At 52.5% G+C, this 24,213-nt stretch overlaps 1 protein-coding gene across 9 annotated transcripts in view; it reads left to right on the top strand.

Annotated features, from left to right (window-relative positions):
• Positions 1–21,121, top strand: part of RPH3AL (rabphilin 3A like (without C2 domains)) — a 150,687-nt gene extending 129,566 nt beyond the window's left edge. For 8 of the 9 annotated variants that reach the window (XM_084802848.1, XM_084802852.1, XM_084802845.1 and 5 more), the window contains 3 exons: positions 16,997–17,110; positions 19,147–19,293; positions 20,664–21,121. In XM_084802848.1, the coding sequence (XP_084658974.1) occupies positions 16,997–17,110; positions 19,147–19,293; positions 20,664–20,698 (296 nt within the window). In that variant the 3' untranslated portion in view covers positions 20,699–21,121. The remainder of the gene's footprint in view (positions 1–16,996; positions 17,111–19,146; positions 19,294–20,663) is intronic. The other variant, XM_084802853.1, reaches the window with a different exon arrangement.
• The last annotated feature ends 3,092 nt before the right edge of the window (positions 21,122–24,213 follow it).

Below are 24,213 nucleotides of genomic sequence, written 5' to 3'. Positions count from 1 at the left end.
CTGGTCTACAGAGCGAGTTCAGGACAGCCAAGACCACACAGAGAAACCATGTCTGGAAAAAAAAAGAAAAGAAAAGAAAGAAGAAAAAGAAAAGAAATGCAGATGACATATATGCCGAGAACTCAACCAAATCTAACCTAAACATACTAGGATTAAAATAAAGACATTTTGAAACTGACAAGACATAAGATGAACCAATTTAGGTGGGCATGGTGGCATACACTGAGGAGGCAGAGGCAGGCAGATCTCTGAGTTCCAGGCCAGCCTGATTTACAGATCAAATTCCAGGACAGCCAGGGCTACACAGAGCAACCCTGTCTCGAAAAACCAAAAAGAGAAATCAGTTTTAAAAATCAATAGCTTTAATCTGTACTGACTAATTAAAAGTGGAAGTGAGAAGACCTATTTGTAGTTGCAACAAAAATATTATCTCATGCCTGGAAGGAAACTTTAAATGGAAATTATAGAGACCACAGGAAGGGAATTAAAGTCTTAAGGTATTAGTGTGCTTGGGCTGCCGTAAGGAAACACCAAGACTGGGTGGCTTGAGCTACAGAAATTGATTACTCCCAGGTCTGGCTGGTAGAGCAAGATCGAGGTGCTCATGAGACTTGTCTGGTGAGGGCTCTCCCTTTGCGGTGCAGTGGGTGGCCGCCTTGTCGTGTGTGTGTGTGTGTGTGTGTGTGTGTGTGTGTGTGTGTGTGTGTGGACTTTGGGGGTGCAGGAGCGGCAGAAAACTCTCTACCCTGCTGCTCAGGGGGATACTGACCTGCTGAATCGGAGCCCCAGCCTTGGGCTTCATTTAGCCCGGAGTTTCACGCTTCAATGTGAATTAAGGTTGGGGCCACAAACGTTCGACCCACAACTCTTTATCAAAAGATTAAAAATAAGTCCCGAGCAGAAAAACAGGTAAAATTCTCAATCCTGCCTTTAATTCCAGTGTTTGGGAGGCAGAGGAAGTCTCTCTGAGTTCAAGGCCAGCCTGGTCTACATAACAAGTTCCAAACCAGCCAGGCACTGCCTCAAAAAGGGGGGGAAAATCTTAGTACTTTCATTTTTGAGCCGGACCTGGTGGCACATGCCTGTAATCCCAGCATTCAGGGAGCAGAGACAAGAGGATCTCTGAGTTCGAGGCCAGCCTGGTCTACAGAGTGAGTCCAGGATAGCCAAGGCTACACACAGAAACCCTGCGTCAAAAAAAAAAAAGCAAAACTTTCATATTTGTAGTTACACATTGTAAAATCTGTCTAATACCGTGTGTACGTGCATGTGTGTGTGTGCACGCACGTGTATAGACAGGAAGAATAACTATGAGTGTGTATGTGTGTACTATATCGTGTATGTGTGTACTATATCGCGGACGTGTGTACTATATCGCGGACGTGTGTACTATATCGCGGACGTGTGTACTATATCGCGGACGTGTGTGCTATATCGCGGACGTGTGTGCTATATCGCGGACGTGTGTGCTATATCGCGGACGTGTGTGCTCTATCGCGGACGTGTGTGCTCTATCGCGGACGTGTGTGCTCTATCGCGGACGTGTGTGCTCTATCGCGGACGTGTGTGCTCTATCGCGGACGTGTGTGCTCTATCGCGGACGTGTGTGCTCTATCGCGGACGTGTGTGCTCTATCGCGGACGTGTGTGCTCTATCGCGGACGTGTGTGCTATATCGCGGACGTGTGTGCTCTATCGCGGACGTGTGTGCTCTATCGCGGACGTGTGTGCTCTATCGCGGACGTGTGTGCTCTATCGCGGACGTGTGTGCTCTATCGTGGACGTGTGTGCTCTATCGCGGACGTGTGTGCTATATCGCGGACGTGTGTGCTATATCGCGGACGTGTGTGCTATATCGCGGACGTGTGTACTATATCGCGGATGTGTGTACTGTATCGTGGACGTGTGTACTATCTCGCGGACGTGTGTACTATATCGCAGATGGGCCTGGAAAACTTTATACTTAATGAAAGAGTTCAGAGTCAAAGGCTACATATTCTATGATCCCCTTCATAGAAAATACCTACGCTAGGCAAACCCATCGCCAAAAGGATGTGTGTGCCAGGGCGTGGAGAGGATGGGGGCAGGGGAGGGACTACCAGCACGGACAGTGTGTGAAAATATTCTGAAACTGAACAGTGGTGGCGGTTGCCCAGTGTTATGACTGCACTAAGCCCACTGCATTGCATTCCCCCCGCCCCCCGCTACCCCCAAAGAGTGAATTTTTATAGGATATTAATTATGTCTCAATTTTAAAGCGTGCGAGGGGGGACCTTAGAGTGGCTGTTATAGACTACACACATGGCTGGGGACTGAGACAGAGCAGGCCCAGGAACGTATGGACGCCTTAACAGGGATTTTCAACTCAGTAAGAAAGGCACACAGTAACAGCCAGAGCCTCCGTGTGCAGCCAGGAACACATGATAGAGCCAAATGCTAGGAAGTACATAACTAGCCAGGTGGGGCGGCCTGTGCCTTTACTCTCAGCTACACAGAAGGCTGGGGCAGAGGGTCATTTGAGCACAGAGTTCAAGACCAGCCTGGGCTCCCCAGTGAGAGACAGTCTCTAAACCAGCCAGCCAGGCATTGGAAGTATTACGCCCTCAGTTTGCTCCATTCTCCCGCCTCTTTGTCATGGGCACTGATTTTGAGGCAAGGATGCCAGTTAGTGACCCCAGAGAGGCTGACTCCTCCACCATGAGAAGGGTGGCTCTCACCCCCAGGAGGCTACGGGGAACAGTCCTAGGGTCAGTTAAGGCCTGCCCCTCTCCCCCACCCACTGGGTGCACACACCCTCCACCTCCCCTTAGAGATGGCCAGGGCTTGGCGCAGCTGCCGCTGCCTCAAGCTCCCTGAAGCTCAGAAGCTGCTGGTATGTGCCCTCTCTGGGAAGACTGGGTGACAGCCTGTCCCCCGAGTCCTTTGCCACTCTTCCCCACCTGGCCTGGTTCACCTAAGCTGGGCATTTCTGAGGCATTCCAGCCCCGAAAAGTACTTCAGGGTCTTGGATTTGTTCCATTTGTGTAATTTCAAGGGGAAAAAATTGGGCCTTGTTTGTTTTGTTTTGTTTTGTTTCTCTATGTAGCCTTGACTATCCTGGACTTGTGTTTTTAGACCAGGCTGGCCTCGAACTCACAGCGATCCGCCTGCCTCTGCCTCTGGAATGCTGGGATTAAAGGTATGTGCCACCACACCTGGCCAAAAATTGGGGCTTTGATACCACTATACCGGCTACTAGGTTTTAAGCAGCATTTTCAATCCTAAACTGAAGCAGGCGGGGTGGGGGGTGGGGGTGTCCACTTGGGGTGAGCAGTCTGGCTCAGCTGCTCTGCAGAGGTTTACCAGGGTGGCACTTACCGAGTTAACCCCGACCCCGGACCACCTGACCTAGCCTTCCCCATGGGACCAGCGTCTTCTGGAGAAGCCGAGTCATTGTGGCTACACTGGCCTGGACCAGGGCACCCTGTGATTCATGGTCAAGGCAGCTGCAGACGGTGAAATTGACTCCTCGTGATAGATGAGGAAGGCAAGCTGCACACGGTCACGTAGGCTGCCGCTGCACGGGGTGGGGGTGGGGGGCGGCCGTGGACCCGGGCTCTTTCCCATCCGTGAATGCTTTGCATGAGGAAGCCCTGTCTCCATTAACACATAGCTGGCTTTGCCATGTTTGATGTCTGGGAGGATGTTTCAAGTCAGGGGGTTGCTGTCTGTCTGCTGGGGGTGGGGTGGGGGGGGTGTCCTGTGGCAAAGGAGAAGTGGGTGGAGCTACTCTGCCTGTCTGTGCCCTTAGCCACTCCCTTGGCCTGCTTGGCAGCTTGCATCAGGCTGTATCTGCGTGCCCTGAGTTTCTGCACCTGTTCCCACCCCATCCACACCCTTAGGGCCCACGTCCACAATCAGGGAAGAAGGGAAGCAACTGGTCCCTCATTTCTGCTCAAATCACCCTTTTAGCATCCAGCCACCATAAGACATAATGGATGGCCCAGCCAGTGTCTTCCAATTAATTACCAACCATCTACAGAACGGAGGATTTTTGTATCTGACTGGGTAGTGATTTCCCTGCCAGTGAGGGCATCAGTGGGGCATCAGAAACTGGGAGAAGCTAACTGTGGGCTATTGGTGTGTTTCTTGTTACACCACCAGTCTTGGGGTGGGAGGTAACTGTGGCCTGAGGCTAGCAAAGCCACATGGCCCATGCAGACTTCGAACCTGCGACCCCTGTCTCCTTAGCACAGGGCGGCAGCTGACCAAGCTAATAAGTGGGTTCCGTAGCCGCTGATTTTCCATGGAGCACATATGCCGCTTCCTGACTTCTTAAGGCAGCAAGCTATTTATACCGGGTGATCCATTCATTCTTAATGAGCCTTGTTTGTGGATTGTAAAGTGTTTTATTTTCACACAGGATTGCTCACTGCCCAGAGCCAGCTGTTGCTATTCCCCCTTCCTTCCCTTCTCTCTGTTCCTGAGAAATTAGCATTTTGGAAGCTCCTTGGAACGCACACCATAGCCTATACATACAGGCACACGCAGCCATACATTTGCTTTGTCTGTTTTTTGTCACATTAGCTGGCCCTGGTATCTGAGTCCCAGACCACAGCATTCAAAGTACCTCAGAGGATATGTTGGGTGCTAGAGCCCTAGCTGGCTGTAGCAGATAAAAAATGAGGCAAGGCAGATCAGGAGAATGTCCATAGTAGGAGGTAGGATGCCACCTGGCCTTGGGGGCTGAGACTCTGCCTATATTATAGGTCACAATCTGGTGAAGCAGGTGACCCGATCTGGCTGGCTACTTAAAATTCACAGTCAATTTTTTTTTTAACTGCAGAGAATTCTGACTTTTTTTTTTTTTCTTTCAAAAATGGAGATCTGGCTTCTCTTTTAAAAATCAGAAGGTCTGCCAATACCGCCCTCTCAGAGACAGCGGCAGCTCCCCCCTTTTACTGATGGAGTGCTCTGGTTTGCACAGTCCCCAGCCTCCGTGTGGTCTCTGAGTCTTTCGGGGTTGCTGCGCATGACTCCTAAGGAGGAAGACCCGGGGTGCAACTCAGTGGTTGAATGCTTACCTCACAAGCGCCAGGCCCTGGCTTCCATCACCTCACCACAAAGGAAAAAGGAAAATAGAAAGTCTTCCGGTGTCTATCTCTCTGTGAAAAGAAAGAAAACAGAGGCATGACTATATAAAAGGCACTTTTTGCAAGAAAAATGAGCAGGCTTCCTGGGGCTTCTTATGTCAGCCTAGCTCCCTGTGAGGGAAGGCAGGAGGCTGGCTCTGTCACATGTGTGAGTCCTTATGTCTCGTTCTGACACATGGCCCTTGCCCACAGTGGCTCTGTGCCTGCTGCAAGCATGAAGGTGACTGTATAGCCACCTCCCTGGCCTTCCAGCGAGGGCTCCCCAGGCTAGCCTGAAGGCACAGCTCTTGGGGCCCTCGGGGCTCCTGGGGAAAGAAGGCATTGGCTGTAAAATGGTGACTTCCGAGGAGAATGGTGAGGGAGGGGCTGGGACAGTATCTCTTCTCCCCCAGGCGTCTTGTCTTGGACTTCAAGGGCCTAGCAGAGAAAATTCAAACAGGCAGTGGGGCAGTGTGCATATCATCCAGGGAGGCCACTCACACAGCAAAGGCAGCCTTCCTGTCAGTCCACGTTATCGCCTGCCCCACCCTGCTCTCTCTGTGCGCGCTCTCTCTCTCTCTCTCTCTCTCTCTCTCTCTCTCTCTCTCTCTCTTTCTCTCTCTTTCTCTCTCTCTCTCTGTCTCTTTCACTGTCTCTTTGTGTCTGTCTTTATCTATCTCTCTGTCTCTCCCTGTCTGTCTGTCTGTCTGTCTGTCTGTCTGTCTTTCTCTCTCTCTCTCTCTCTGTCTCTCTTTTTCTCTCTGTCTCTGTCTCTGTCTGTCTGTCTCTCTCTCTCTCTCTCTCTGTCTCTCTTTGTCTCTCTGTCTCTCTCTGTCTGTCTGTCTTTCTCTCTCTGTCTCTCTTTGTCTCTCTGTCTCTGTCTGTCTGTCTGTCTGTCTGTCTGTCTCTCTCTCTGTCTCTCTTTGTCTCTCTGTCTCTCTCTGTCTGTCTGTCTGTCTGTCTGTCTCTCTCTCTCTCTCTCTCTCTCTCCCCCTCCCTCTCCCCCTGCCTCTCTCTGCCCATACTGCCTCCAAAGTCTAATCAGACTGCCCCTCGCCACCTCACACCGGGCTAAGTGCTTCAGAGCACACTGTCAGGCAGGTCCCATTACCAGGATCCCCGTCTGGTCTTTGTTGCTACGCTTCTCCGTCTCTGTTGATTTCACTCCTTGCAGGGGCTTCACGGGCCTGGATGCTGCAGGAGGGAACTGGGGTGTTTTGTTTGTTTGTTCTTGTTTTTGTTTTTGTTTTTGGTAATGTAACCATAGTAGAAGCCACCAAACATACACAAGGACACACAGACCAAGAAGGACCAATTTGAGAGAGGACAGAGGGCCAGCGTGAGCCGTCTGAGAAGGCACCATTGGTCCCACAAGGCACCTCTAAGTCTCTGAGCCTGGTCTTCATAGTGCAGGGCTGCCACTTGGATCAAAGAAAAAAAAAAGTAAATCAGTTTGTCTCAGCTGTGGGAGGACTTGGACATCAGAGGCTAAGAAAGAGGCACTTCTGGGAGCTGCTTCACCAGAGGCAACCCCTGGCTCTGGCCAGCTGCCCATCTTCTCTGTGGCTGCCTTCCTGCCAGGCCCAGCAAAGGGCTAAGGACCGTTAGCCTGTGGCCTGTGCAGCTAGGAGGGATACACGGTCAGCTGTGGAACCCAGCAGCTCCAGTCACTGCTGCTACAGATTCGGGGTTTGCCGATGGCGTGGGGTCTGTGTGGGACTCTGTACGGCTGGACTTTCATGAGCTGATTCCTCACTCCTTCCAGGAGCATGGCAGAGAGGGGGGCCCGCAAGGTACGAGGCAGTCTGTCCTGCCTCGATCGCCCCTAGGATGGGGCGATGCCCTGGCCCACTTACAAAAGGGGCCATAGGATGCAGAGTCCAAACAGCGTGTGTAGCAGTCTCCACATAGAGGGGACAGGGAATGCCACAGTGTTCTGGAAACTGCGGCTCTTGTAGCTCTCAGGGACACAGAGGCTGCCAGTCTTGTGGGGCCCATGCTGTGGTCCTACTTAAAAGGAAAATCTATTGCAAATGACCTCATCCTGCCTTTGAGCCTTTGGTTACAGCAGTCTCTACTTACAGGAGCCCTAAACAGAGAAGAGCCCCCACTCTGCTTCCCACGGCAGCCCCCTGCCTGTCCCAATGTCTGTGCTGCCTAGGCAACTGATTTCCCAGAGCAGAAGGTCCTCATTAGCCACACCACGAAGGTCAGGGGCACGGCTGTCGCCTCTCATTTGCCCAAACCCGATGACGGCCTCAGCCGATTAGCCAATTCCAGATGCAAGGTAGGGTCTGGAGGTGCCTTGCCCTCTCGGAAGCTGTGTCCGGCTCAAGTGCAGCCTAGGGGCACGGAGCTGCCCTTGGGGCCGCCCGGCCTGAGCTCTCTGTACACAGTCCAGCATCCTCACTGCAGCCGCGCACCTGCCTCTCTGGCTAAGCGTACGACTTAATTCCACACTCCAGAATGAACGGCCTTAGGGACTGTGAGTGAAGTGAGTGGATCCGGGCCTCCCACCTTGCCTGATCCTAGTGAAAGCCCTGGGGGGCAACAGTACTGAGTCTGCTGTCCATGCCAGGCAAGGTCCGCAGTGCAAAGGGTCCAGAGGGTCCCCAGCTGATAACTCACTCCTCCCAGGTGCATGGCAGAGGGCCCACAAGAGAAGAGACAGCCTGTCCTGCCTCAGCTTCCCCCCGGGAGTAGCCATCAGCACCCGGCAGGGCAGGCAGCTCTCCTCTGCCAGTCTCAGAACACAGACACCCTGGGTCTGAGGCCTCTGTAGACTGAGAAACATGGGGGAGGGGGGAGGGGGGGAGAGAGAGGGAGAGAGAGAAAGAGAGAGAGACAAGAGACAGAGGCCCAAGGGGACTCCCAACACATGGAGACCAGGAGAGGAAGAGAATTTAATAGGTGTAAGAGCGCACACAGTGATGCAGGCCTGTGATCCCAGCTCTTAGGAAACTGAGGCAGGAGCATTTCAAGTAGCCTGGGTCATATCCCAAGATCCAGATTTCTTTTTCTTTTTTTTTTTTAAAGGCAAGAAGCTCTCTACCCAGCTTAAACAATCTCTCTTTTTATTTATTTATTTATTTATTTATTTATTTATTTATTTATTGTATATGAATGTTTTATCTGTAGAAGAGGGCACCAGATCACATTATAGATGGTTGTGAGCCACCATGTGGTTGCTGGGAATTGAACTCAGGACCTCTGGGAGAGCAGAAGAACTCTAACTTCTGCCCGATTGACATAAACTAGCCAGGACCCTTGGTTTCACAGTGAATTCAAGGCCAGACTGAGCTACATTAAATCTTGTCTCAAAAATAAAGATAATATATGTGCATCTTTGAAAACCTTATAATAAAAGGGGTTTATTGCTGTTTTCTAATACTGAGACTTGAACCTAAGTCCTCACACATGCTAGGCAAGCACTCTACCACTAAGCTATACCCCACCTGCCTCCCCCCTTCTGAAATGAGAGCTAAAGAAGCCGTTGCCTCATTTTATCCCAGGCTGGCCTCAAACTTGGCATTCTCCTGCTTTAGGCTTCCAAGTGGCTGGGAGTTCAGTGCTCTTAACCACTGAGCCATCTCTCCAGCCCTAAGATCTAAATCTAAATCTGCATTATATATATCTGCATTATATATATATATATATTTGGAGGGGGGCTCATGTGGAGGTCGGGAGGTCATGTGGAGGTCAGAGAACAACTCACAGGAGTGGGTTCTCTTCTCCCATTTTGTTTGACCTGAGGGTCACATTCAGATTTTAAGGTTAGTGACAGGTGCGTTCAACCCACTGAGCCATCCTGCCAGCTCCGTTAAGACTGTTTTCAAAGCAAAACATCCATGAAAGAGGCACAAGCTCAGGCCAGGAGGAAACAAAGACTCGTGTCACCTGCTGGCCGAGGAGGCAGGAGAAACAGGTGCCCTGGGTTTTGTGTCGGACAGAAACCAGAGCCGTCCTTTGTGCCTTAACAGGACCATCAGCCAGAGAGCTTTCTGATCTCCCCAAAGATCCCGTGCTTTGGCTTTTCCTAGACTCTGTCTGGAAGGCCTGCCATACTCCAGGCCTACTTTTTTTTTGGGGGGGGTGGTTAGAGACAGGGTTTCTCTGTGTAGCCTTGGCTGTCCTGGACTTGCTTTGTGGACCAGGCTGGCCTCGAGTTCACAGCGATCCGCCTGCCTCTGCCTCCCGAGTGCTGGGATTAAAGGTGTGTGCCACCACGCCCAGCCATCCAGGGCTACTTTTGTATCCACTTAAATGGTGTCCATTTATAAATCCTTCCTCCTCCAGGAAGCCCTCCTCTGACCTCTCCCCCACACTGTGATACCCTACCCCGATTTATACGTCCCATTCTCTCTCACGGGGATGGTCCTTAACACCCATTTCCTCCTATCCAGAGCTCCTCATTCGAGGTCATGGACCACGAGGTATCCACACCAGCAACCACATCTCTATTGATCTGTGGATTCGTCTTCATTAGCTGGTGCCTCCTATCTGTCTGTGAGCCCGAAGGAGAGAGAAAATTAAAATCGATGTGAATGAATGAGCCAGCTCTGGAACCCTGCTAGCCCTAGATCAGACATGTCAGTCAGCCCTGTGCTTCCTGTTGCCTCTTCCCGCTGGGGTCATCTTCAGAGCCTCTAGGGCAGCCTTGAAGGGGTGCCAGGAAAGGAAAGCATCCCAGTTCGTCACCCAGTTCTCCATGGGGCCCTGTGGCTGTCTCTGGCTGCACACTAGGTCACATTGGAAGCATACCATGAGTCCCGTCACCTGGTCCCAGGAGGGTGTAACAGGCAGACACTGAGCCTTTCCTGGCTGCCAATGGGCCCATTTCTGGGAGGGCAGGTTCCTCCATTCTTGGCCCATCCTCCTTCCTGGCTGGGAGCCGTGGGGACAAAGCAGAGGAAGAGCCTCCTGCTCCCTCCCCACACACCCCTGCAGGAGCAGCATGCTTCCCCTCAGGCCCACTTATCCCATGTCCACTGGCTTCCTCCCTAGTCCCTGCCCAGGCTGAGGCTGCCAGAGGCCTGGCACATCCCCCTCTGAGTGTCGTTTCAGAGAGAGGGGAGGGGAGGTGCCCAGATGACAAGGTGACCTTGGCTGGGCCCTACGGTCACCTGTTCTGCTGGCCTGGTGAACTACCCCCTTGCCGGCCTCACTGCCCTGCACAGCTGTCCCCGTGGGAAAGATTTTCAGAACACAGTCCCCATGTTGGCTTTAACTAGGGCCAGGCAGGCTCAGGGAAGGAGATGGGACTGGTCACAAGGTGGCCTTCTTCTCGGTAGCTCCTAGCAGGGTGAGGAGGTCAGAGCAGGAAGTGGAGGCAGCCGGGTGGGCGGGTGCCACCTCTGTTCCCGGGGCAGCAGACGTCAAGGGTTGAAGGGATCTCTGCATACTCCACTGAACTCTAATTTTAAAAATCTTATCAGCTTGTCTAGTGTTTGCTGGGTCTCTCTCGCCTCTTCCGTCCTCTCCTCTGTCTCCTCCTGCTGCCCATTTCACAGATGAGACAATTGAGGCTCGGAGTGAAGTATTTGCCCAGAGGCATCTGAAGCAGAACCAGAGGTCAAGCCAAGGCAGCAAGGATGCTGAGACAGCCCTCCCCATGCCAGGGACCCCGGATCTGGTTCCTGGGAGGGTAGAGTCATTAGGGGGAGCTGGGAGCGTGGATGCCACTAAACACGCTCTGAGGGAGGACGCCCAGCACTCTCCTCATCCTAGGAAACATGGCTTGAGGATCCATGTGCCCTCAGAATACTGCCTCACCCCTGCAAGGCTGAAGAGCACGGAAGAGGACATGAGTCACAGTGTTCACCCCTGTTCTCCCCTTGACCCCTCGTAGCCACTAGAGAGGGACCCGTCCTCCGTTCATCCATGGCTTTACTGGGACAGGGAGAGAAAACAGCCTAAAAGTTGCACAGCTGGGAAGTGACAGGCAGGACACAAACCCATGTCTATGCCTCAGCTGTCACTTATTTCCCATTCCATGATCCACCCCTGCCGCCACCAACCCGGGACACCCCACCGCCACCATATACACCTCTTCCTCAGTACGAGGGCTACAGGCATTCTGGCAGTGCTGTGATGTGCTGTGCTGGCCTGGGGGCCCAGGAGGTCTCATGGGGGGGGTTTCCTGTGCCCTCCCCAAGGCCTGGTTATCATTCCTTTATGTTAAAAATATTTTTTGTTGTTTTTAGTATGCAAAATTTTCCACCATCTGCTGCCTGTTGGCAGGATGTTGGAAATACCTCCCTATTTCCCTAACTCTCATAGCTTCTGGAGGCTCTGGACTCCTTGGAGCAGAGCAGCCACTGCTCCCTAAGCTCTCCCCAAGCTCACAGCCTGCTGCCATCTTTGCTCTGAGCAAGTGGATGGCTTCTCAACCTTTTCATCAGGGAGGGACATCAGCAGCTTGCCCACTACTGGGCTGGCCTCACACTGGCTCTAAGATTTAGATCCAGGTAGCTGCTGGGTCAGTCTCTTGGTCTTTGCAAGAAATCTTAAAGAGGCGCCTGGGGTCACTGGAGAGAGGTAATGGCTGGGACAGGTCCCCAGGGTCCAGTCTTCCATCCCTGTCCCCTGAGCCATCCCAGCTCCATGTCTCGACAGGACAGCATCTGCCACATGTGTCCTGTGAGGCATTCAAGGGAGATTTTCCAAAAAGGAAGCGTCTCCCCCCCCCCAAAAAAAAAACCTACCTCATGTACCAAAACTCAAGAGTTTCCATGGTGACAGTCAAATTGCAAATGCATCCAAGACTGAGCTAGAGGGGGGGAAAATAATAAAGCTGCCCATCCCCTGAGAAACAGGCCTGGCAAGCTCTAAGCTGCCCATCCACTGCTGAGGATGAGGTCCCAGCATGATGGGAAAATCTCAGGGATGCCTGGACCTCCAGCAAGTGGACCGGGAAAGGCCATGAGGGAAACCAAAAAAAGGGGGTGCCCCCCTCCTGCCTCGTAGTGAAGCCTGGGTAAGGATCTTCTTCTCCCACAGGCTCTCAGACCAGGGTCTCCCAGGGTTTTCCCACCTTCTGTCTGAAAGCCAAAGCATGAGCAAAACATAAGCACTCACTGCCCCCCTCACCCCACCTGTCCCAGATGTGCCCCTCAGACACTCCTAGCATCTTGTAGTGGGTGGAAGAACAGAGGCTAAAGACTTGTGAGCCTGAAAGCTCCATTTAGACTAAGGAAGGTTTCTAGTCCTGGCCACCATTCAGGGGCCATTGGGGCCAGGGTGGCACAGCACCCCAGGTTTGGGTTTACAGGGACAGGAAAAAAGAAAAGGCTGCTTCCTTGACCACAGAAGCTATGGCTACCCAAGTGAGGTATTTGTGAGGCCCAGGGGGTGAGCAGCATCCTCTCTGGGTGCGTTTCCCCAGTGACTGTAAGTGGCCACCCACTGGCCAGCACAGCCGTCTTCTGCTTTATGAGAGCAGACTGGAAATGGGATTTGCGTTTTTTAGCACAGAGACTTGGCGGCTATGGCCTAAAGCTTAAAGCCCCCAGGCTAGGGGCTGGGAAGATGGTTCAGATGCGAGCATAAGCCTGAGAAGAGCCACCTGTGTGAAGAGCTGACACGGTGACACACACCTGCAAACCTAGAACAGGGAAGGCAGAGACAGCCAGATCCCGGGGGTTTGCTGGCCCAATTGTCTCGCTGAATTGATAAGCTCTTGGCCACTGAGTATCAAATAAGATGTAATGATAGGGAAAGACATGCAGTACCAACCTCAGGCTTCTGTGTATGCGCGCGCAAGCACTCGATACGCAAGCCTGGCCCAGCTTAGACCCTAGGTGCAAAGAGGCCAGGCAAGGGCCAGTGTGTCTGAAAGAAATGAGTATTTCTTGGCTGGTCCCTGCTCTATGATCTCACTGTGAGCTCAGTTGTCACTGGAGGCTGTTCCCCCTTTTCCATGGCTGAACCCTTTAAATTCTGTCACAGGAGACCAAAAAAAAAAAAAAAAAAAAAACCAAAAACAAAAACAAAAAAAAGTCAAATGAGAGTAACTGGGGGAAGCCTCTGGGATTTGTTTGGTTTCTGTAACTTTCTAATTTTTGTATTTTATTTACATTGGTGTTCTGCCTCCATGTATGTCTGTGTGAGGGCATCAGATCCCCTGGAACTGGAATTACAGACAGTTGTGAACTGCCATGCGAATGCTGGGATTCGAACCTGGGTCCTTTAGAAGAGCAGCCAGTGCTCTTAACCACTAAGCCATCTCTCCAGCCCCCTGTGATTTCTTTTAACCCTTGTACAGCACAGATGTCCTTGACAACCAGCTGATATGGAACCCACTGCCCCCGACTCCAGGGCTAGGCTGTTTTGGAAAGATGTACAACTCATCATAAACCCTGTCTAGCGACTTGGGCCTGCTCCCAAGCCCCCTCCTAGAACATGTGCAAAAGATGACAGAATGCAGGGATGACGCCACAATCAGCTCCTGGGACATCCAACCCCACCGTCCCTGCCCCTTGGCACTAAGAGATACCCTGTGCCAAGCTTGGGTCCTAATTGCCCGAGTCTCCAGCTCAGCCACAGGGAAGATGGAATATTCCAGGTCAGGAAGCGCTGATAGATTATGTGTGACTGTCTCTACCAGAGAGACCAAGGTGGAGGTTAGTCACCAACTCCGCACAGGGACTGTCCTACCCACCCCTGCCCCCACTGGTTAGCATTAGCTAACTGCATGCTGTGTTCCTTTATTGCCCCAAAGTGGAGGCACAGGAAGCTACTTGCTCCAAGTGTCTTAACAACAGCCCCATTTCCTGCCCACCGCCTATCACGTCCTGGAGACCCATGGGGTTACTGTTTAGTCAGCCCAGTCATGAGTCAAAACGACTTAAGTGTTTGTAGTACTTCTGCCTATAAGGCCTGGGCTCTGTGGATTCATGGAGCTTTAAAAGGCCAGGTTCTTACCTACAGTTCTCGTGAACCCAATCACACAGTCATCACTCGGTAACAGGACATGTGCACTAGCTGCCTCTTGGGGGACAGGGTGTGGGCTTGGCCCTCCAGATGCTGGGAGCCTCTCAAGGGAGCAGTGTCAGCAGGAACGCCCTGGCCTCGCTGCAGGAGAACTGGCAGAAGCATCCCCAGGAGGAGACACTGTCAGGCATCCTGACGGGATGAGGAAAGGTCTTGGATGAAGGAAGTCTAGTGAGGATGCTGAGGAGGCAACAGATTCAACATCTACTGAAGCCGGCTGGCGGAGTAGCTCAGTAGCTGGGTGCTTGCCTGCCGTGCACAGAGACCTGGGTATGGGCCCCAGCACCGTAACACTAGGTATGGTGCGGGCTGGAGGGATGGCTCGGGTTACCTGCTCTTGTAGAGGACCCCCGTTCAGTTCCATACCCACCTCAGGGGGTTCATGACCTTTTCTAACTCCAGCTTCAGGAACGTCCAGGGCCTCTGACCCTCACTGAGGTGCACACTCATCCGCGCACGTGTACACACACACACATGCACTTTAAAAATAATAAAAATAAATCTTGTTTTTGTTTTTTTGAGATAGGGTCTCTCTGTGTAGCCTTGGCTGTCCTGGACTCGCTTTGAAGACCAGGCTGGCCTCAAACTCACAGTGATCCTCCTGCCTCTGCCTCCCTGAGTGCTGGGATTAAAGGTGTGTAACACTACACCTGGCTAAAAACAAATCTTAAAAAACAACAACAACAAAAACAAGGGCCGGGAGTGGTGGCACACGCCTTTAATCCCAGCACTAGGAGGCAGAGGCAGGCGAATCTCTGTGAGTTAGAGGCCAGCCTGGTCTTCAAAACGAGTCCAGGACAGCGAAGGCTACACAGAGAGACCCTATTTCAAAACAAAAAACATAGGCATGATGGTACATACTTAAATTCCCAGCATGCAAATGGAGTAGGCAGGTGGATCAAAACCTCAGAATCATCCTTGGCTACACACATAGCAATTCAAGGCCACCCTGTCTCAAAAAAGAAAAATTTAAAAAATCTACTTTCGTGGTAAAACTGACAGGACGTGAAGACCAAAGCAAGGCCACCCTGTATTATCAGACCTTCATGAAGCACCTACTATGTGCTAGCTACTCGGCTTTGAAGCGCCCAGAGCAAAGACTCTTACGGTTGAGGTGTTTGGGCAGCCCCAAATGTGGCTACCTGTTTTTGTGACCTGAGTCTCTCAGCCAAAAAGGCTAAGACACAAAGAATTTCCAGAAGGTTCTTCCACCTGTTCCCAGTGAATTCTCCTAAGTGACCAGTACTTCCTCTGGTGTGCGCCTCGCTGCAGTATTAGAACTTGGAACACATCCAGAAAGAACTTGGCAGCTCAGACGGACCCTCGAGGGAGTGGGTTTTCTCATCTTCCCCCAGATGGGACCTTTGGCTCTGGGAGGACCTCAGCCCACCCCCTCCCCACCCCCCTCCTCACCCCCACCCCCACCCCACTCACACACTCACACACTCACACACTCACACACGTGCTCCCAAACCAGCACTTTGCATTTCAAAGGAAAGCACACAGCTCCAACCTCCTGTGACCTGTCCCTGAGTCAGTCACTAGTGAGAGAGCTAAGTTACCTTTGATCCCACACCTACTTACTGTCTTTATTATCACTTAGTTACATGTTATGGAAATTAATGAAGAGAGTCAGAAAAGAGGCCAGAGCTGTTTCATTAAAACCAAGATTTTTAAGTCTTGAAGAAGCAACTTGCCTTTTTTTTTTTTTTTTTTAGTCTATTAAATTAGGCGTGGGCAGGACAACTGCAAAAAGCAGAAGGAAGATATGGGAAAATCTAGGAAGGTTCTGCTCTCTGATTTCCCAGGCTCTCTAAGCCCCAATGATAAGAACACGAGCCAGAGTCACGGGCCATGGTACAGGTCGGGCCACATGGGCTTGTTCTCAGAGAAGCACCCAGGCCTGCCTCTGAAGGTTGGCACACGGATGTGCGTCCCTGCTTAAAATTAAAATAGAACGTTTGAAGGATGAATATATCCTGTATTACAACACCCACGGTCGATGATCGAGCCAAATATGGTGTTGAGTGCAGAAAAGCGGGTGTTCGCTGAGCTCCCTCTGAGCCCTCGTTCCTTGTGGTTCATGACACCCCACTGTGCACGGCTGATGGGGACCCAGACTGGCTCCCCTGAAGGGAGTTAAGTAGTTTGGAACCCATCTTCACTGCCATGGGCACATGCCCCAGTCTCCTGCCTATGAGATGGGGTAGGACTGTTCCCTACCGTCCCAAACCTTTTGTGAGGTCGTGTATGTCATAGGCCTCGGTTGCTGCCTGAGGGTCAGCTGTAATAAATTTCTTCTCCATGACACCATGGCCTTGGTGTTCAGTGCGGCCAGGCGGAGGCCTCAGATCCCCTGTGCCTACATCAAAGGTGAAAAAAAAAAGTGGTTATCCACTTCTTTTTTTGTTTTGTTTTGTTTTGTTTTGTTGTTTTTTCGAGACAGGGTTTCTCTGTGTAGCCTTGGCCGTCCTGGACTCACTTTGTAGACCAGGCTGGCCTCGAACTCACAGCGATCCGCCTGCCTCTGCCTCCCGAGTGCTGGGATTAAAGGCGTGCGCCACCACGTCCGGCTCTGGTTATCCACTTCTATCAAGTAAAAGAGATCCCACCCACAGGGAGGCCGTGGTGCGTGAAGATGGCTGGCTAAGGGGCCAGCCTTCCCGGATGGTGCTGGGCTTGTGTCCACATCTGCCTCCCCACAGCAGGCCCTAGCCTCCTTAGCTGATGGGAAGCCACCCCCCACCCATCCCCCACACCATTCTTTCTCATGCCCCAAACAAAAGGGCTAACTGACATTCTAGGCCACTTTGTGGGCAGGAGGGAGGCCTGCCCTAGCCCACTGCCCAAGCCCCAGAAAACAACCATGACTTCCTCTGCTCTTGTCTGTTGCAGTGGTTTCTAGTGACAGTGACAGTGACTCGGATCTCAGCTCCTCCAGCCAGGAGGACAGACCCACACCCACTGGGGTCAAGGGCACACAAGATGACAAGCCTAGAGGGGACTCAGGTAAGTGTGGAGAGTCACACTGTTTGGTTTTGGTGTCTGCACAGTGTCCCTAGGTCTCTAGGAAGGTGTGAGGCTGGCTCAGCGGAACCAGAGAGGCCAGGCTCATCTGTAGATAAGGGGGTAAGGAAAGATAGCTTGACTGACAAGAGGCGGAGCCAACAGGCCTGGTCCCTCTGCACTCTGTTGCTGTTTACCTTGTCACCAAGAAAGGGACATGGAAGTGAAGCACAGTTCCCTGAACCACTGTCCTCCCATACAACTGCGGTGGGGTCCCCAGCACATGCCATCGCTTCCTGACTGACACTGCCGCCTCCTCTTTACCACAGGACATCTCCAAAGTCCCTTCTCACGTTAAGCCATTTTGTACCTCCTGACCTGGGTCACCTGGGCGATGAGGTAGGAGCAGAAAGGAGAATGAAAACAGAAGGCCTCCCTCTCCTCTCTTTAAGCACAACCATGGCCTCTTCTGATCCCACACCAGAGAGGCAGACAATGGACTCTGGAGAACACGGACATTTAGTCCATAAACATTTAAAAGCCTTTGTTTAGGTAGGCGGTGGTGGTGCACGCCTTTGATCCCAGCACTCAGGAGGCAAAAGCAGGCGGATCTCTGTGAGTTCGAGGCCAGCCTGGTCTGCAGAGTGAGTCTAGGACAGCCAGGGCTACACAAGGAAACCCTATCTCGAGGAGGGGGTGGGAGGGGGGGAAAGAGAACAGCCTTCTGAGAAGAGCACCAGCTTCTTCTATGTCCTCCTGGCTCAGAACTAGGGCCTTGGAAGGAAGTTTGAGGGAAGCTGGTTTTAGTGTGTAAAGAGTGAGCTCTATATCATCAGCCCCAAACTGGAGTGAAATGCCTTGACGTGCTGTCCTGGAATTAAGACTGTGACCTCAGGCCCAAGCTGACATGGCAGGAATCCTCGTTGGCAATGAAAGTTTGGGCTAAGCCAGAAGTGGCACCTCTCCATCCAGTGCCATAGCAGACATTACTAGTTGATTATGATGCCCTTTCCCACAGAGCCCTGATGAGCCTTCAGAATCCTCCTTAAAAGTTTCCCAAGTGGTCAGTATTGGAGAGATGAGGCAAGAGTTGAAAACTAGTCCTGGACTTGGCACCAGCAGCCCCAAAAAGCTCCATTGGAAAAATATACAAATTGCCCGCCAATATTGGTTTCAGGACAGGCCCCCCCCCCTCCTCCTACATGAGGGCTCCCGACCCCTCCCTCCACACCAACTCTCAGCTGTGAGCAAGACTGGGAAGGGACAGGGTGAGAAACCACAGGCTCCATAGGTGCTCTTGGCTGGGTAGGGCCATCTTGAATAAGGAGTAGGTCTGACCGTGCCATCTTCATACATCTGCATCTCACCTGTTCGCCACCAGTCAGCGCTGCCTTTTGGAGGCCACGGTGCATGCGTGAAGGCCACGGCGCATGCGTGAAGGCCAGAGCGCAACTTAGGGGAGTCAGTTTTCTCCCTCCACCATGTGGGTCTCGGGGTGAAACCCAGAGTGTCAGGCTTGGTAGCAAGCACCTTTTTTATCCACTGAGCCATTTCTCCTGTCCCCTTAGGCGTTCTCCATAGCTGTACCACGTTACTCTCTCTACTTCCCTTCTCCCCTCATCACACACACACAAAACCACAAATACACTCGCACGCGCGTACACGCACGCGCACACACACATACACATGATTTAAAAGTCTTAGGCAGTAAAGGTAGCAAGTGCTATCTCAAGACCACCTGCCCCCTCTTGCCGCACTGCCAGGCATACACATCCCCGTTCCCGACCCCTCACTCTGTGAAGGTAGGAAAAGCTACCAATTGCCAATTCTCCTCTCGGTAACTTAGGAAAAGGGCCCATTCTGTTGCTCTGGTGAATCTTGGGTCAATCAGCAAAGAGCAGAGGTGAGGGCTGGCTAGAACAGGCAGTCATACGGGTGAAGGCTGCCAGGCAGACAGCCCATGTTCACTACCCACAATTCCAGAGAAGATTAGGCTGAGCTCAGTACATCTCCGCTCAGTACACATGGTCTCGTTGCAGGTGGCAGCGTGGAGTCACCCAGGATGGGGCTTGCCCGCCCACCCAGCCATCATTCGGGCAGCCAGAGCAGCCTGGCCAGTGAGACTGGGGCAGGTGCTACAGACCCCCTGGGAGGCACCCCACCCCGGCCTGAGCCCAGGGTACCCGGTGAGTGCCGCCTTGGCTCTGCTTGTCCAGCAGCATCTTCGTCCCCTCCTCCCTCAGCGGCTGGTGACATTTTAAATTCATGTTGACTGAGCTCCGTGCCAGGCAGTGGGGAACAAAGGTCAGCCAGACCCATCTCTGCCAGCCTTGGCCAGAGGGACTCAGGGTGGTGCCACCTTGTACTCCTATGTCCCTTGTCTCTCCTCCCTTGCTCTGGACAACCGCAGAGTCCTCACCGGGCCCAGCCTGAGTTGAAGGCCTGTCTTCACCCTTCAGAGACCTACTCCATGACTAAGCAAGCCAGTGTCAAGTCTGAATCCTGGGGGTGGGGAGTAGAGATTTGGGGATCTGTGGAGCCCACCACCTCCCAAGTGGATTTCTGGGAGCCTTGATGTACCACCCGTGTGATAGGTGTAGGAAATGTTCTACCCTGCCTTGTGCTCACTATCCTGGCGTGGGGAGCATCATGACGTGGGGTGTCATGGGGGTGTTTCTCATCCTCCAAGCAGAAAAAGTGCAGACTCCTCTGAAAACACGCCCCAGCTGGGCTTGCAAACCCTGGCCAGAGGCCCACAGGCACATACATGAAATAGCATCTGATGTGCCCTTTGGAGTCTCCCTCAAGTAGCCCATGTGCACCCCACTAACCATCCCACTCCCCGTTCCATGGCTCCTCCCCAAGCCACAGGCCACTGGGAAGGAGACAGCAATAGGCAGGTATGGGAAGTGGGGACCCTGTCCCCCTCTCTACAGCCCCAGGATGCATTCTACCCTCAGCCATGTGAGTTTGGGCACACCAGCAGTGAACCTGTGTCGTGCTAGAGGACCCAAACAGACAGAGGCCACAAAGCCTCTGCAGTCCGGGTCTCACTGATGCACCCCCCACACAGGGTGGCAGGAGCCATCTGTCCTGCCCAGTAACAACAGCGGGGTTCTGTGGCCCAGAGTGTAGACAGGGAGTGTTTCCTCTTGGGTCCTACCCTCCTTCTGGCACCCTGAGGTCCCTGTGTTGAAAGCAGCCTGCGTTTGGATGGGCACACTGACGCGCAGGGCGCAGAGAAGACACTTCTGAACACAGCATGGTGGGCAGTGCTGGCTGGTACCCAGGCGTCCTCTGTCCCAGGCCAGCCCTGGGCCCTCACAGTTCTCAGGCAGCCATGAGTGCAGGGACACCCTGCCCGCCTGCAGCACATCTCCATTTCCCCCCAAAGCCGGCTGTCACTGGGGAGGAAGCCATGCCCACTCGCTATTCAATGCGTGTTCTCTCTCTCTCTCTCTCTCTCTCTCTCTCTCTCTCTCTCTCTCTCTCTCTCTCTCTCTCTCTCTCTCTCTCTCTCTCTCTCTCTCTCTCTCTCTCTCTCTCTCCCCCAAAGGCAAAAGACATACATGGACAGCTCCCCGCTACTGATGTGGCCGCTGACGTCCCTAGGCTGAGGCAGGCTGGCAGACTCTCCAGAGGAAGATTCTGCGAGAGAGAACAGGGCCAGGATACTGGGCTCCTTCCTGAAAGTTCTTGAGGCGTCACAAGAACCCTGGTGGCCTTGACCTCCAGCTGGACAAACCAGTGTTTGGGGACTGAGTGTGCTGCCCCCACCTAGTAGTGCCTTCCTGCTCCCTCCTGTACAGAAAGCCTCCTTATCTGTCCCCTCACTCAGTTCCCCCTCCCACCTTTATTTATTGCCCACCCAGTCGTTCCCATGTTTCGAGTCGCTTGGGGCTTGGGTTGGGCTGGAAGGGCCTTCCTGTATGCACTGAAGTTTCGGTGGGGCCCCGCACAGGGCTTTCTTTGTACTAATAGTGAGAAATCTAACCCTGTGTGTGACCCTACAAAGCTGAACAACCCCCCAGTGTGAGCCGGGGCGGCGGGAGTGGTGGTGGGGGAGGGGCCTCCTTCCTTTAGCTGAGGGAGGCCTGAGCAGGGTCCTACTACCCCCAGGCTAGCCCAGGAGCTGGGTTTACCCAGTTTCCCTGAAGCTCCGCCCAGGCACACCGCTCCCCTAAGGCTCCCACCCGCACCCCGCGCTCCCTGGCCCAGCCCGAGAGCTTCGCATTCTCAAGCCAGAGAAGGCATGAAAATTACTCCAAATACAGATGCTTCTGGACAACCCTTCCCCGGGGCGGGGTGTGTGAGAGTCTCTGTCCTTCCCCCCACCATCCCTTCACCCTTGGAAGGCTTTCTCTCCAAGGCCATTAGCCTTTTGCCGTTGCTTCTGGCCGGAGGCAAGCTCACCGTTTCCCCGTAACACGTAACACTTCAGCATTAAAATAATAAACACAAGAATTTTCACAGTGCCACTCTTGATCTTTGGACCTCACTCGCCACATCCCACTGTGTTAGGATGGCAGTGGATAGGTTAAAATAAGCAATGCTGATTCATTAAAAACCCTCCCAGAGCCTGGAGCCAGCTAGATCAGCGTCCCAATGCAGCTCCCAACCCTCACGCTAAAGCAAGCCCATTTAGGCCAAAACTAATCAAAATGGGTTCGACAGGCCTGTAACAGAAATGCTTCCTAAACAGACGCTGACTTCTGGCAGCTTGTATCATTCCTCCTGTCCTGCTCAACACGACATAAAGAAATGAAAAGTGGACTAAACTACAAAGACAAGGATAGGAGACGAGAGCTATTTGGGAAACTACAAAGATGGGACAGTAAGTTGCAGCCAGCCTTCAGGTGGGAGGAGCCCAGGACTCAGGTGGGAGGAGCCAATCACAAACCCGCCCACTTGCTCTGCATCTTCACTAGAAAAACTCAGGACTTAGAGGGACCAGGAAGTCTAGCAAGGGTCTCAAAAGCACTGGCTTTTTAAAGAATTGGCCACAGGGGCTGGGTTGTAACTCAGGGTCAGAGTGCTTGTGTAGCATGTAGGAGCCCTGGGTTCAAGCCCCGCCCTCACCGCCCCTCTTCCCTGTGCCTACCCCATGCCTGGTGACTGCCCTTTCCTGACTCTGGTAACAGGTCTACTGCTGGCCAGAGATGAACTAGAAACGTAGTTCAGAGACCCAGGCACAGCCAAAGGCTGGGTAAGGTCCCCTGCTGAAATCTAGAATGGCCGATAAGAAAACAGTCAAGCCTATGCCCTTCCCACCTCCCCCAAAGCAAGGCACTTGAGTTTCTCTGGGCAACTGATGATGGATCCTGGCATGGAGGAATACCCAGACAGCAAGTATACACGCATTCTTCACTGGAGAGGACCACAGCCTGTAAGCCTCATCCACATACAGCCAACCAGCCTTGTTTCTCACAAGGGACCCAGAGCCTAGCTAAACACCTACAGCATTCAGCCTACAGGAGAAGAAAGTAGGTGCTCTGAACATCCTCCTGCAAGAAACAAGCAAAGGCAGGAGCTAGGGCCCAGACACAGGGTACTTGCTTGGCTGCTATCCCCAGTGCTACCAAAAAAAATGACAACAATGCTACTTTTTAGAAAAGAAGTTACTGTTCTTCAGAATTAAAAATATAAGGTCTGGTGTGGTGGCGCACGCCTTTAATCCCAGCACTCGGGAGGCAGAGGCAGGTGGATTGCTGTGAGTTCGAGGCCAGCCTGATCTACAAAGCGAGTCCAGGACAGCCAAGGATATACAGAGTAAGCCTGTCTTGGAAAACAAACATATATATATATATATATATATATATATATATATATATATATATATATATATTAGCATGGGGGCTGGGAAGAGGGTTTGGTCAACACCATCCCACAAGCATGGAGACCCCAGTTTGATCTCCAGAACCCACAGGAAGTAGCCGAGCATGACAGCAATGCATGCCTTTATAATTCCAGCCCAGGGGAGGCAGAGACAGGCAGACCCCTAAGGCCAAATGAGAGATCCTGCCTCAGAAAACAGGAGTGAGGAGAACATAAGAAACAGTACACCTGGGGGCTGGAGAGGTGGCTCAGAGGCTAAGAGCACCGCCTGCTCTTCCAGAGGTTCTGAGTTCAATTCCCAGCAACCACATGGTGGCTCACACCCATCTATAATGAGATCTGGTGCCCTCATCTGGACTGTAGGCAGAACACTGTAAACATAATAAATAAATAAATCTTTAAAAAAAAAAAAAAAAAGAAAGAAAGAAAGAAAAAGAAAAAGAAACAGTATACCTGAAGTCCAGGCCAGCCTGGTCTACAAAGTAAGGCCAGGACAGCCAAGGCTACACAGAGAAACCTTGTCTTGAAAAACCAAAAACAAACAAATAAAAAAACCCTAGCAAACACAAAGGAACTAGACATCTCCAAGGGTGCCTGGAGAGGCGCTTGGGATGGACAGGGACTGCTGTCCATTCGGCAAGCATCAGAGGACGCTTGAAACACTGGAATCTTCCTTATTCTGGATATGTATGATGGCGTGGTGCACGCACCACAGCACGTGTGCAGGTCAGAGGACAACACCATGGGGTCTGTCCTACTTTGATGTGAGTTCCATCATCGCACTTGCACGGCGAGGGCTTTACCCACTAAGCCACCTTGCTGGCCCCTGGAGCCTTGTACAGCACTCATCCACACGAACACCTAGGAAGCCCAGGGAGTGTGGCTGGTGGCCGTGAGGAGCTCTCGGCCTACAAAGCAGGGGTGAGGTGGTGAGGGGTTACCAGACAGAGAGAGAACCAGGCATGCGCTGCACTGCAGCCTCTGCTGCAGACGGCCCTGCCTTAGTGCAGCCAACCCAGGACTGTTCAGCAATGCTGCCAAAGTCCACATTCACAGAGACCCTTATGCAAATTACGCCGGTCACAAAGCCAGGCCCCAGAAAGTCACACAAAAGCATGTGTTTATATGGTAACGCAAGGAGAAGCAGGGTTGTCTAAGGTGGCCGGTTCTCAACCCGAGAGTTGACACTCCTTCGGAAGGTCAAATGACCCCTCCATAGTGGTCGCCTAAGACCATCTGCATATCAGATGTTTGCGTTATGATTCATAACA

The sequence above is a fragment of the Acomys minous genome, assembly GCF_964271855.1.
Source record: "Acomys minous genome assembly, chromosome: 12".
In the NCBI taxonomy this organism is placed as follows: Eukaryota; Metazoa; Chordata; class Mammalia; order Rodentia; family Muridae; genus Acomys; species Acomys minous.
This window is presented reverse-complemented; position numbering and strand designations above follow the sequence as displayed.